This window comes from Sander vitreus, chromosome 18 (genome assembly GCF_031162955.1).
Source record: "Sander vitreus isolate 19-12246 chromosome 18, sanVit1, whole genome shotgun sequence".
Classification (NCBI taxonomy): domain Eukaryota; kingdom Metazoa; phylum Chordata; class Actinopteri; order Perciformes; family Percidae; genus Sander; species Sander vitreus.
This window is the reverse complement of record NC_135872.1, coordinates 25,102,645-25,117,286: the sequence shown is the minus strand read 5'-3', so window position 1 is coordinate 25,117,286 and position 14,642 is coordinate 25,102,645. Positions and strand designations below refer to the sequence as shown.

Sequence of the window (14,642 nt, the reverse complement as noted above, 5' to 3'; positions counted from 1 at the left end):
CCCACCGCACATTGCGTGCTAAACCGAAGGAGGGAGAACCACCACGTCCGATGGTCATCAGGGTGACACAATTTCAAGTGAGGAATGCTATTCTCCGACTCGCGGGTCAGAGCTCCCCTCTATTACACAACGGGAAGAGGGTGTACATCTTCCCGGACTTTACACCGACTGTGGCCAAGCGGAGGGCGGCTTTTGTCCAGGTGAAGAGGGAGCTCCATGCCTGTGCTAACATTAAATTCGGCCTCCAGTACCCGGCTACTTTACACATCACCATGTTTAGCGGCCAGACCTACAGATTTGAAGACCCGGACTTGGCCCTGGTCTTCGTCAACAAGAGACTTAAGAAGAATCCGGCCCCGGAGAGTGACTAACTCTAGAATCCATATGCGCAGTTTATATTTCTGCGGCAGTAGGCTGCATATCTAGCAGGTATCACCTATGTTATGCTGCTGTTGATTTGTCTATAGACTAAATACGGTATTGGCTGTGTACTGACTGTAAGTTTTATTGCTCCACTCAGAGCATACTGGTGCTATTTTTCTTTTTCTTTCGGTTAGTCTCTGCCGATGACGACGTTCTGACTCTGGAGAATGTAGTGCTTTTGAACCAGCTTTTTTATTTTTTATTTTTTAAAAGAATCCATGGCACCTTTTTCTGTTTATTACTTTAAGTATTTATTTTTATTTGGGACAGCCAATATTCACACTCCCTGAGGTTGTTTAGCAGTATGGTTAAGCTGCTGGTAACGACAGGTAGCTCGCATTATTTTCTGGGGTGATGCTTCTGCTAGGTGAGGAGGAAGGTGGGGTGTTCTGTTCCAATGTGGGGTGATTGTTAGTCCATGTAGTTTTTCTGGATAATGGGTTGGCACCTAGGCTATTTTTCAAATGTATTGAGTAGATGTGTATTACGTCTTTTTTTTTTTATTCGCGTTTTTGTTTTTTACATACTGAATTCTTTGTCTTTCAATGACCCAGGTTAAGAGTACACTATCCAGTGTGGGTGGGGATGTTAGATTTGTGAGTTTAAACTGTAAGGGCCTTAATAATCCAATCAAGCGCAGTAAAGTGTTGCACTACTTACGCCGCCTCAATGCTTATATAATATACTTGCAGGAAACCAATTTAAAAGAAACAGATAGTCTTAGACTGAGGAGGAGCTGGGTCGGGAAAATATACCATTCCTCATTTTCCAGTAAATCTAGAGGGGTTGCTATTATTTTACATAGAGATATTCCTTTTGTCCATGTCAAGACAATCTCTGATTCTGCTGGCAGGTTTATAGCTGTCATAGGACACATTTTCGATGTAAAGGTGACTCTTGCTAATGTTTATGCACCCGACTGGGATGACGAGTCCTTTTTTAGACAGGTTTCTCAATGCTACCAGACTTGTCCATGTATGATTTAATCTTAGGAGGGGACTTCAACTGCTGGCTGAATCCTTCCTTAGATCGTTCTTCCTCAACCTCGGCTGCTCTGTCCAAATCGACCAAAGTAATTCAAGCCTTTATGAATGAGTTTAATGTCATTGATCCTTGGCGTTTTTTTAATCCGGATAAAAGGGAATACTCATTTTTCTCACATGTTCACTGTACCTACAACTTGCTATCCACTAAAAAGAAGTCAATTCGTGTGAATTGACTTCTTTTTAGTGGATAGCAAGTTGTTATCCTCCATTTCGGGCTGTAAATATGATTCAATTGTTGTGTCGGACCATGCCTCTATTTCTATGAATGTTTACTTTCCGAAGTTTGTTAATACAAGACCACCATGGCGCCTAGATACACATTTACTGTTAGATACAGACTTTATTAAATTTATTTTTGAGCAATTAGAACTCTTTTTTTCAGGTTAACAAAACCCCAGAAATAACGGCCTCTGTGTTGTGGGAAACAATGAAAGCCTTTATCAGGGGAGATTATTTCCTTTAAGGCTCATCAGAGAAATCTAGAAGAGAGAAGCTAGCTAGCTATCCCAAGATTCTTTATATGCAGTCTCAAAGCTGCCAAATACTTATAAGGAGCGAATGACTTTACAAGCTGAATATGATCTTATTATGTCACAGTACACTACTGAACTTTTACTACATTCAAGATCAGAATTTTATGAACAGGGAGATAAGACTAGTAAACTTTTTGGCCCATCGGCTACGCCAGATATCTGCATCTCAGTTAATTCCTCAAATTGAAACTGGCTCGGGTGTAACATCTGACCCTTTGAAATTAATAAAACTATAAATATTCCTCTGATTGTCGTAATACCTCTGCGGATATGATCTCCTTCTTTGATAGGTTTAACACTCCCACTCTGGATCGGGTTGCAGTTGAGGAGCTGGAACGTCCTATCACAGCAATTGAACTTGAAGCGGCAGTTAAATCATTACAAAGTGGTAAAAGTCCGGGCCCGGATGGCTTCCCAGCCGAATTTTGTAAAACATTCTGGAAACAGCTGGCCCCGCACTTATTAGAGATGTTTTCTGATTCTTACAGGTCAGGCACACTTCCCCACACCCTAAACCAGGCTTGCATTTCTCTGCTTTTAAAGAAAGGTAAAGACGCACTCTCATGCGGTTCACATCGTCCCATTAGTCTGCTGAATGCTGACTTCAAATTGTGTCCAAGTTGCTAGCCAGACGGCTTAGAAGTTGTCCTACCTTCAATTATATCCTTGGATCAAACTGGGTTTATTCGCAACAGGCACGCCTTTTTTTTAATCTTAGAAGGGTGTTTAATGTGGTTTTATAATCCTCCTCCATTCGCTCTCCCAGCTCTCTGATAGCACTGGGCGCTAGAAAAGGTGTTTGACAGGGTAGAGTGGGATTATCTTTTTTTTCATTTTGGGGAAATTTGGTTTTGGGGAAAAAAATTATTTCATGGGTCAGATTGTTATATGCTTCTCCTCAGGCCTTGATGAGGACAAATGGCAGAAATTCTGAATATTTTTCAGTTACATCGCTCTACAAGGCAGGGTTGCCCTTTAAGCCCGCTCTTATTTGCCATTGTGATGGAGCCTTTGTCAATTGCTCTGCGGCCTCACCCTGATATTTGTGGTATAACCAGAAATGGTGTAGAGCTGAAGGTGGCGCTGTATGCAGATGATCTTTTGCTGTTTTTGTCTAATCTGTCACGTTCTATTCCTGCAGCCCTCTTAGTCTTAGACACATTTAGTAGATTATCTGGATATAAACTTAATCTGGGCAAAAGTGAAATGTTTACTGTTAATGGAGAGGTAAATGAAAATCCACTTCAACTCCAATACATGCCATTTAAGGTTGTGAACTCTGGCTTTGTTTATCTCGGAGTGTATGTTGCCAAAACGTTGGTTAATCTCTATAGGGAAAATGTTCTCTCTCTGCTCACAAAAATTAACCAAGATTTTGAGCGATGGTCGCTATTAAACCTTTCTGTTGCTGCCAGAATCAATACAATTAAAATGAACATTTTCCCGCGCTTTTTATATTAATTCCAATGCATTCCGATCTTCCTTCCTCTTTCATTATTTACGTAAAGTAGATAGTCTGATTCTTATTTTATTTGGAACAAAGAAAACTCCTAGGTTACGTCGACAAGTTTTACAGGCTCTGAGCGCAATGGTATTGCCAAACTTCCTTTACTCTTACTGGGCAACAAACATTAGAAATCTGAACTATTGGGTTAATTATGGAGATATTGCGGTGCCTCCATCATGGTTGATCCTGGAAGCAAATTCTGTTCATCCGGTGTCATTGAAGGCCTTACTGTACTCACCCCTGTCGTTTTCTATTTCTGGTTATACTAACAATGTGATGGTGGCCTCCAGTATTAAAATATGGACTCAATTTAGACGTCATTTTGGCCTGCAAACACTGTCTGTTGGTGCTCCACTTGCAGCTAATCCTTTTTTCCCCCCATCGTTATTGGACAGCACTTTCTCTATATGGACTAGGCTGGGCATAACAACTTTTAGAGACCTGTATGTTGGTTCTATTTTTGCTTCTTTTCAGCAACTGAAAAATAAATGTTTGCTTCCTAAAGGACATTTTTTTAGATACTTTCAGGTTCGAAGTTTTATCCGTAACTCATTCCCAGAATTCCCTGCTCTTAAGTCCTCAGATTTCTAAACGTTTCTGAAGCCTCTGTCTTCATTAAAGGGGACAATTTCTTCTATTCATTTAAATATTTATAACCTCTGTCAAGGCTCTTCTATTGTACTTAAAACAGTTTGGGAGACAGACCTTGCAGAGGTAATTCTGGATGATGTTTGGGAGGAGATTTTACGGAGAGTGCATAAGTCTTCAATCTGTGCTGGACACAGCTTTATGCAATGTCGAATTCTCCATCGAGCTCACTACACTAAAGCTCGGCTTGCAAAAATATTTGATACAGTGTCTCCCCTATACAAACGATGCCAACAAGCCACAGCAAATTATTCACACAAGTTTTGGAGCTGTTCTTCTCTGACTAGATTTTGGTCTGAGAACTTTAGTACTTTATCCAAGGTAATTGGAAGGGATGTGACTCCTAATGCCTTAACTGCTCTGTTTGGTGTATGGCCTTTCCCACTTACTCTTTCCCCAGCTAACAAGGACTTAATAGCATTCACAACTCTGCTGGCGAGGAGGTTGATACTGCTGAAATGGAAATCCACAGTCCCACCTACCTTTACAAACTGGGTTAGGGAGGAGCTTTATTTTCTTAAATTAGAAAAAATAAGACTGACTTTAATTGGCAAGGCTGTCTCATTTGAGAAGTCCTGGAATCCCTTCCTGTCTTATGTCAATAGCACAAGATGTTTGATCTCTGTGCACTAAGTACTGCAATGAGTTGAGCTTGTGAGTGGGTTTTCTTTATTTTTATTTATCATTATTAAGGATTTATTTTTAATTGAGTGCGTGTGTATGTATACATGTGTGTATATATGTGTATGCATGTATATATATTTATGATCTGCCAACTTAGATGGTGTTTTTTTTATCCTATTTCTCTTAGTTTATTTTATTTATTTTTAGTATTATTTATTTTATCTATTCTTTTCTATTTTATTTACCTGTTTATTTATTTATCCTTGTGCTCTCTTCCTCTATTAACCCATCATTTTTGTTTTGTTTTTTTGTTTGTTTTTCTTTACTTTTCAACTATATGTCCCCATCTGTTGGGGGCCAGGTGCCGGTGGGAGGGGGTTAGTATCTGTCCTGTGATATGTTGAATGTACATCTGCAATTACTATTGTATGGAACAGTATTGTTTGCCTGTTTGTTTTATAACTATGTACAATTCAATAAACAGATTGTTAAAAAAACAAACAAAAAAAAACATGATCTTCATGCCAGCATACTCGAGGTGAAGCTGCAGGTTCTCCTTCATCACAGGAATCAGCTTGCCGCTGCTGACCTCCTACATGCTGTTGCCGCCTGGATGATGATGACACCTGGAGCTGCTCTTCTCGCAGGGAGTGGGTTATGGGTTAGATGAGAGAATGATCCACACTGTGACTACTGTATAGGAGGATAATAAAAAGGTAATAAATGCTTAGGGTAATAAAAAATATTAAGTTTACTACAAGGTTGGCTCAGTTTTATTTTTAATACTATAATGCCACATCTGTAAGATAAAATTGAGCAAGGCTAAATATCTCATAATATAAGTGGCAGTAAGTTGTTTTCCTTTGAAGACCGCTGTATAAAGTCAAGTAGCTAAGACTGATACTTACAGTTCATGTTCTGTGAAGTAGACGTGATGAAGGCATCACAGGTGGCCATGATCCCCAAAAGGACCGACGAACTGAAATAAATAAAAATATTGTAGCTAATATAAAAGTGCCTTTTTTCTTAACAGTAATATTTAAGATGATCTCTTACAGTGCTCAGTCCCCCGGGGACTTCTCACAGTGTCAGAACCATAAATATGCTTACTGTTTGCAATAGCGGTGTGGGGAATTATAGAATAAAGATTATTATCATTATGCAGATGCGTTGATGCATGTGGATTTGATTTGCTTTAAATAGTTTGTTAAATGTGTAGTTTTTTTATTATATATATTATATATTAGGGCTGTCAGCATTAACGCGTTAAGGGCCGAGCATAACGGGTAAATTTTTTTTAATCGCATTAATCGCATGCTGCCATTTATTAATTTGGTAGCAACTCGGGTGAAGAGGGCCTTCAGTTAGCCGCTGCAGCAACTCAAATTCAGCCAGGGCAAACCCCAGCGCCAGGTTCTGATTCTGGAGTACCCCGTCTCCCCTCTGGATCAGAAAACTCTCTGTTGCTGCTATCGCAGGCCACCAGCTGTGACACCCAGGCTGATCTCAATAAGAGATGAATAATTGTTTCAAGTTTTGTTAAATAATATCGGGTTCACTTACCTTAAGTAACAAGCTGCTATGACTGGGAGCAACTTGTCTGCAAGAGCGGGCAAGAAGGCTAGTAACGTACAAAACAGAGCAACATTAATACCGTGCTCTTACTTTGAAAAGCGGAAATGACGTTATCAGCAGGCAATTGCGTGCTTTCCGAAAATATCCGAGTGATACAAGTCTATTTTCGTTTAGGCTGGCAGAATGTTTCTCTCAAAACTGTATGTAAAATGCAGATCCACATGCATAGAATTGAGATCCAGAAATGCCTTTTCGATTTACAGTTAAAAACTGGATTCACAGTTTACAAACTAATTACAAATATAAGGAAGATGTTCACAAATGCTTTTTATTTATTTGTAAATGTGTGTACTTTACTTTACTTTTACTTTACTTACATGTGTGCAAATTATTTTTGAGTTTACAAAACATTTTTTATTATTTTGTTATAAATTTACAGATTACACACAAATTGTCAATCTGTTTACACATACTTAATGAGACATATCTAACCCCATAGATGGTACATAATTGATCAGTGTGATTTTATGCAGGACATTATTGGTTACTGTGATTTTATTTAAAACCTACTGGGATTTTCTACAGGACATTGTTGGTAACTGATTTTCTACAACACATCGATTACTGTTATTTTATACAGTACATACTTGTTAACTATGATTTCATGCAGTACATAATTGTTTTTAATTGATTTTGTATAGTAGCGATTTTATTAATGCGATTTTTCACAGCAAATCTTTAATTACTGTAATTTTCGACTAAATAGACTGAATTCCACTGTGAAACAGGAAACTTTACTTTACAAACAATACATTACTTTGGTTTTCACAGACATTTTTACAGTGTACTGTATATAATGGTATTCCTGCCTTATTTCTCCAACCTGGATTTGTTTGTGTAATCCAATATATGTCAGTAATAGTTAACATTATTAACAACTTTAAAACAGTAGCAGTAGAAACTGTCTCCTCAGATCCCAGCAAACAATGAAGAGTGAAAGGTTGTTAATAGAGGACTGCATTGGGATTGGGGTCCCGTGGGACCCAACACAAATCTCGCGGGACCAGGCGGTTTTAATGGAGGCTGCGGCTGGCAGCGGGCGCGTGCAAAGATAGACAGCGGGTCCCTGGATTTAAGAGTGCTGCTCTTGATGAGTGCTGTAACCGACTGTTAGGTTCGCCTAGCTAGGTTTCCTAAGAAAATCAGTAACGCACACGGTGCATCCAGTTAAACAACAGCTATTCTCAAATTGCCAGACCTTCCTCCGCAGCACTGCAGAGGAGGGTCTGGCGAGTCTACACAGCAGACCTGAGGGATACAATCAACAGGGACTATAACATGAAGTCTGTTAGATTGACTTAAAAGACAGGGAAGCGAACAACCTAATCAAAACAAACTAAATAAGTGAAATGTCACTTTGCCTTTATTGCACTAGAGTAACTAATTATTGCTTGTATGAATGTAGGTCTAATTATGCACTATAACGTAATTTTGCTACCTATTACCGACAAGTATGCATATTTATAATTACTACACAGTAAAATAACTAGTTTCCCTGCGGGAGGTGAGAAGACACAAATTCAATGGTCAATCTATTGACAATCAATCAAATTTTTGCGGTGTGGGCAGGACCCAACAAACACACTGTGGGAAGGGGCGGGAGCAGAACACACACACTGGGGGAACTGGTGGTAATGTTCAGAAATCCACCGGGAGTGGGCAGGAACAGGATTAAGAAAACAGTCCTCGCTCTAGTTGATAATTCTAGCAAGATGCTGAATCCAAATCACAGTAAGACAGAATCCAATAATAGTGAGACGAATATTTTTCTTATATGCCTCTGTCTTTACTTCTCCTTCCAGCACTCTGTAGAAGCTGTGAATGCCGGAGTGAATCCTGTTGGTGATACCTCCTACAAGTCCAGCCACTGGGATTTGGGTAGTGCCTTCTTCTTTGCTGGGACTGTCATCACAACCATAGGTACCTTGATTATGGAATGACTCAATGGCTTACATTAAACAGGTCTATGGAGTTTAATATAGGGGATGCACTGTATATTGCATTGTGTGCTGGTTGTGCAACATTCATTTATCTGTAGTCTACTCTAGAAAAAGTAGACATAGGAGGTAGTAGGAGGACTCAGTCAGCGGAGTGCCATTAACTATACACACATAGGCGTAAATCTCATCTAACAGTTGGGCGGGACAATAAACATTTCTGAAGAGCAATTTTTGAAAGGGACTGTACCATTATCCTTCTTTTCAGTGTTTCTCTTGATTCAATGAAAAAGCTGACTAAATTTACCAAAAATATTCTTCTTTAAAACCATTTTTTTTATTTTTAAATTGTTTACAATCAAGCCACAAAAATACCTTAAAACATAATGACTTATTTTGAAAAAGTGTCCCCATATAAAAGAAATACAAATATACAAATACAAATATACAAATACAAAAGAATACAAATACTTTTGTACACTTGTTAAAATAGCTGATCATAATGTAAATTAGTGAGCCACTGGTAAAGCTCATCTGCTAACCCTGACAGCCACACACTTCCAAAAATATTAACTAAGCTCAACACACTTACCTGAGACTCTACACCTGACTGTCCCTGGTCTCCCTGTTCCTTAGTTCTTTTTGTCTCCTTTGCCTGTGACACAGTGACATTAGTATTTCCATAAGCACCCATTCTTGTTGTATATGTTACCAAATTGTCTTGATATGAGGACTTATTGTACTTACTTGGTGTTTTGGTGTACTGAAAAAGGAACTTATGTCTGTTTTTCTTTTTTCTGTCATTTTATCTGGGCAACAACAACACAAATCTTTAACGTCAGATGTCTAAGTTAGGTTCATAGGTTCACCATGCGGTCATATTATAATTATAAAATGATCTTGCGTCCTCCACATAAATATTAGGTTTCGTCTGGGACAGAGGATATATATTTAACTGCAGCAAACCCACCACGAGTGGTATGGCGAGGACCCAACCTGTGCCCTCTGACCAACTCCAGTGACTCTCAAACACATATTGACTGGTTGTAAGACCAGCCTCACACAAGGCCGCTACACCTGGAGGCACAACCAGGTCCTCAAGAGTCTGGCAGCAGCTCTTGAGAGCAAGAGGAATACCACCAACTCCTTGCCCCTGAGCGCAACCAATTCCATCACGGCCACAACCTTCATCCGAGAGGAACAAAATAAGCCCAACCGTCCCCCTACCAAACCAGTAGCTGGACAGCTAGCCATGGCCCGGGACTGGAAGATGTTAGTCGATATTGGCCAGCAACTAATCTTACCACCTGAGATTGCAGCCACCACCCTTAGGCCAGACTTGGTACTCTGGTCCCCTTCACTGAAGTATGTTTACAGCATAGAGCTCACAGTCCATTGGGAGAATTCAACAGAAGAGGACTATGAGCGCAAGGAACTGCGCTACACAGAACTGGCAGCAGACGCTCAACATCGAGGATAGAAAGCGAGAGGCTATCCAGTTGAAGTGGGATGCAGAGGTTTTGTGGCTTCTTCCACCATAAGGCTGCTGAAAGACCTTGGCATCCATGGACAGGCTCTGCGACAGACAATTAGATCAGTCTCTGAAGCGGCCGAAAGAAGCAGTCAGTGGATATGGATCAAGCGGAAGGACCCTTGCTAGGCATCAACATGACCCGTTCACTAATCTTCCCACCCCATACCCCACTTGATAACCCAGGTCACAACCCTCCAGGAGGAGGGTGAACAAGGTATGCGGTCAGCTCTAGGCTTGACTCAGGGAAGAGGACGCCCCCTGCCTTGCATAGTCCCGTGGGCTGCGCCATTTAAACAACCAGGCAATTCTCATGATTGGGCATGGGACACAAGCTCTGGTGTGATCACGCTGTAGCTGGCCACCTTTGATGAGGGTGTCTAGTGTTGAAAGGCCGAAACACCCCTTGATTCAAAGGTACACTACTGATGATGTGTCCCGAAATACAGATACAGCTCTCACGCCACTCTCAACATCACGGCAAACCTCATGTGCATACCATCCATTGGCACAATGGACAGTTTACCATCACGTCCCATGTTTCATAATTCTCAGCATCATTTCTATTTGAGAAAAGAAAAACATCATCTGATGTTTAATGTGAATAAAATAGCCTTGAACCGCCTACTGACTACATTCCTGTCACTACCTGATGTGAATCAAGTGCAGATGGTAACGTACAGCAGGCAGTGGACCAAACCAACGTGAGGCACTCAAAATGTTTCTAAATTTAAAAAGCATTTTTATGTTTTACTACTTATACAGATATTTTAAGTATACATCATTATGTTATTTACAATACACAGCATTGTTTTTAATGGGATTTACGCCATGTATACACATGGCTATTCACTGTGTTACCTTCAATAAATTGCCTAAAAACAACACCAGGCTACCACAGTATAACCATACAGAGCTTACACACATCAGACTGCTAAGTAATAACTTATAGCTTGATTCAGTGTTTACACTGCATAAATTAGCCAGTGGCTAGTGGACTTTTAACTAGTGGCTTAATCCCAACAAACACCATGGTGAATTTCAGCCTGCATGCATGTTTTTTTCAGCTTAACATTGTTGAAACAGAGCAATTTAATTCAATTCACTTCAATTGTATTATAGTATCAAATCATAAGTAGTTATCTCGAGGGGCGCTAAGCAGGACCACGGCGGCAGCTGCAACCATGATTTAGGTGCCACCCTGATCCAAGGAAAACAGCGAGTTGCGAAAACAAGGACTTAGTAACAAGCATTACTGGGACATGAATGCACACAGATGGATTGAGAGAGGAGAGAGTAGCTCAGTGTATCAAAGGAAGTACCCCGGCAGTCTAGACCTATAACAAGGAAAACCTGAGTCAGCTCTTAGGGCAAGCTAAGAGCAGCTAATATTGTTAGCAAGGGCAACAAGTTAGCAGGCTGACGAAAAAATTCTCAGAGACTTGCTGAAAAAAAGAAAAGAAAAAAGGGCTAAATCTGTGATGTGTAATGTTGTTAATCTTGTGCCTTTTTCAATAAAAAATGTATCCAAAAAAAGACTTGAATTAGCTGCAGCCTAGTGGCTATAGCCTCCTGTGACTACAGCCACCTGTCACCTGTCACTCAAAGTGGCCAGTGGTCTTGATTATGCTGATCTTTAAGCCTGAATATAACTTGAACTGGATGAGTTGCTTCAGAATGGTTGAAAACGGGCAACTTTACCTATTTAGCGTTAAGCTTAGCGCAGCACACTGGCTTGGCCGCGTCATCCAGCCAGGCTCCACCCTCGCGTCCAAAATTCTTCATGTCCGGTTTCAAAAACCCAAGATGCCAACAGGCAAATTGTCAAACTCAAGGCTGTCCGCAAACCTATGGGTGAGATCACAGCTGCTATGTCAACTATTTTTTGTTTTTACAGTCTATGGCTGCAACACGTGTCTTTCGGTTTAATAAAAGGCATTCATTTTTAAGGATTCTTCTACCCAACAAACCATTAGTTAAATATTCAGGTCCAGCCCTTGTTCAAGGTTTCAATCCTTTTTCACCTTTGACCACACCCAGCATCAGTGAGGGGAGGGGCTGGCTGTGGTCAGAAGTGTGCTACCTTGAACCTGTAACTACACCCATTAGTGCCACCAGCTCCTGGACTACAGTTATACATCACTGCAGCAAGGGGAAAAGTTAAACAACTGAAGGTCAGCAAAAACAAGACTTTCAGGTTATTATTTAACCTTGTTTTACACTTTTATTTAAAGTGCTAGAACACTTACAGCACAGCAAATCTGATTGGACAACAGTCCATATGTTACTTTTATTCACATTAGTGAATCAAATATAAATTTCTTATATGCATAATGTGTAACTAAATCTGACCAGTGTTTTGTTTGCATCATGTACAGTAAAGCCCCTTTTTTGTCTCTCTTTTCTTCTCCAGGTTATGGTAACATTGCCCCAAGCACTGAGGGAGGGAAAATCTTCTGCATTCTCTATGCAATATTTGGAATCCCGCTGTTTGGATTCCTCCTGGCAGGCGTCGGTGACCAGCTTGGTACCATATTTGTCAAAAGCATCGCTAATGTGGAGAAGATGTTCCGGGTGGGTCACAATGTAACTCCTGTCATCTATGAGTCAGTGGAAATTATATGGTTATAAAATTGACATTTTTAATGTTGGCCCATAGTTTTAAATAAGGACAGTAATAGACCATAGGAAAATACTCCCAGTAATAAAATGAGACACACTAAGCACATTTTTGAAAGGCAACATAATGAGTTTTCGAAGAAAGGGCGGAAACAGCCCAGCTGATCACTCACCTAACCCTTCTGAGGAAGCTGTTTTGCTGATTGGCAATTAAAACCAGACAATTGACACCCACACTTATACTCACCTGAGGCCTGTACTACGAAGCAAGATTTGGCGTTAACAAGGTAACTTCAGTTTCAACTCAGGGTTTTGTGTATCACAACGGTGGATCAGTTGTTACCGGGTTCAATCGCTGTGGTAACTTATGCTGAACACCTAACCTGGTTGGTGTGGTATCTTTAGTTGCGATGCTGTGATGTTGTATGGAAGAGGAATTCGCTGACACTGTTCTTGATTATAAAAGGGTTTATTACATCAAGTTTTCAGCATCATGACGAGTCCTGCAGAACCCGGAGAGACGACAGACCTGATCTTCCAATATAGTCGCTCTGAGGTTTTTCTGTTCAGACATGAAGATATGTACCCTGAGCTATGTGTAACATGAGACGTGGTGAAGGGGGTAGTAAAATCCAGGTCCTGGGGCCAATCAATCAGTAGTCCCCATTTGCCCCAGCAGAGCCACTTCCTCTGGAATGTGCCCTCTGACCATATGCCTCAGCCAAATGGAACAATGTGTGTTATAACAAAGGCTTAAGTCAATCAAATACGACATATTTCCCCCCTTCGAGACTTAATAAAGTCTCTAAAAACAAAAAGAGTAAGACATACATGTTTAAAATTACAACAGAAGAACACTTTCTCCAACACATGTTCCTTGTAGTATGATTTTAACAATACAACAGCTTTATGGAGTGTAAACAGATTTATAGAGTGTAACATTTTATTTATGGAGTGTAAGAGCGAAAAACGCATCTGGCAGCTTTCTTCCTGGACAGGAAAATTCTCTCACGGTCCCTCTTCCTCAGGCGACCACCTCAGTACTCCAGATCAATTAGAAAATAAATCTTTATCAATTTATTGTAGAGTTATGGTTTAAGCAAATACATGTGAAAACCTCAGGAAATGAAATAAAATCAAAACAATGTCCAAATTCAGGCTTGGCGACCCATCATACCGTCCAATGGACCTATCCCTACCTAGACCCCATATCCCTAAGCGCCAAGAAAAAAAAAAAAAAACATCTGAGGTCCCCATATATTTACTGCATGACAGAAAATTCTCCAAACAATTAATACAAAAAGAATATGACATAACTTATGTATTACTCATACAAACGTGTATATATATATATATATATATATATATATATATATATATATATATATATATATATATATATATATATCTCAGAACAAACACAGGAATGTATTCCACTACACTGCAGCTTCTCAGCAGTGTCGATTAGCAATGCAGTGTTGGTGTGGTGAAATCTGAACAGTTCCACACCGTCCTGGTTCAGAGTTCTCCTAGTTCATTCATATTGTCCATATTTGTATCTGTATCCCCCCATATGCTCTGGAAGAAAAGAAAACACCAACCAGTGTCTTTTGCAAAACAACACATGAAAATTAAAACATCAATAATATGGAAATACAAAGTAAGCAATATCAAAAATAAGAATCAAAAAATGAATAATATCACAAAGTAATATGAATCACATTCCATTATGAATCACATAAATCACATTCCATTTCCTCCCTTTGATTAAGAAGAAGACACTAAACAACACAACAATACTCAAAAAATTTGAAAATCATGGCACAATCAGATATTCAAAATGGATATCTTTCCATCAATACTCCATCTAGTATCACTTCTTCATCTCCATCCAAATCAGTCACATTCAACAAAGGCATCTGAGTGTTATCTCCAGGCATCACAACTCCAACCCATCTCAATATCATAACCTTCGCAAAAGTCAACAACAAAGTACAGAAACAAAACATCACGCATAGCGCTAAAAGAGCCACTGCACCCACTGGTCCTAACTGAGTCTGCAGCCAAGCACTTGCAGACCATCCAGCTCCTTCAGATTGACCAAATGCATCCCTTATACTTTTCAATGCATCTATAACA

At 39.9% G+C, this 14,642-nt stretch overlaps 1 protein-coding gene across 1 annotated transcript in view; it reads left to right on the top strand.

The window, feature by feature from the left end:
- Window positions 1–14,642, top strand: part of kcnk10a (potassium channel, subfamily K, member 10a) — a 121,327-nt gene that overhangs the window by 31,520 nt on the left and 75,165 nt on the right. The window contains exons 3-4 of the mRNA XM_078274585.1: window positions 8,219–8,336; window positions 12,298–12,458. Of these exons, the coding sequence (XP_078130711.1) occupies window positions 8,219–8,336; window positions 12,298–12,458 (279 nt within the window). The remainder of the gene's footprint in view (window positions 1–8,218; window positions 8,337–12,297; window positions 12,459–14,642) is intronic.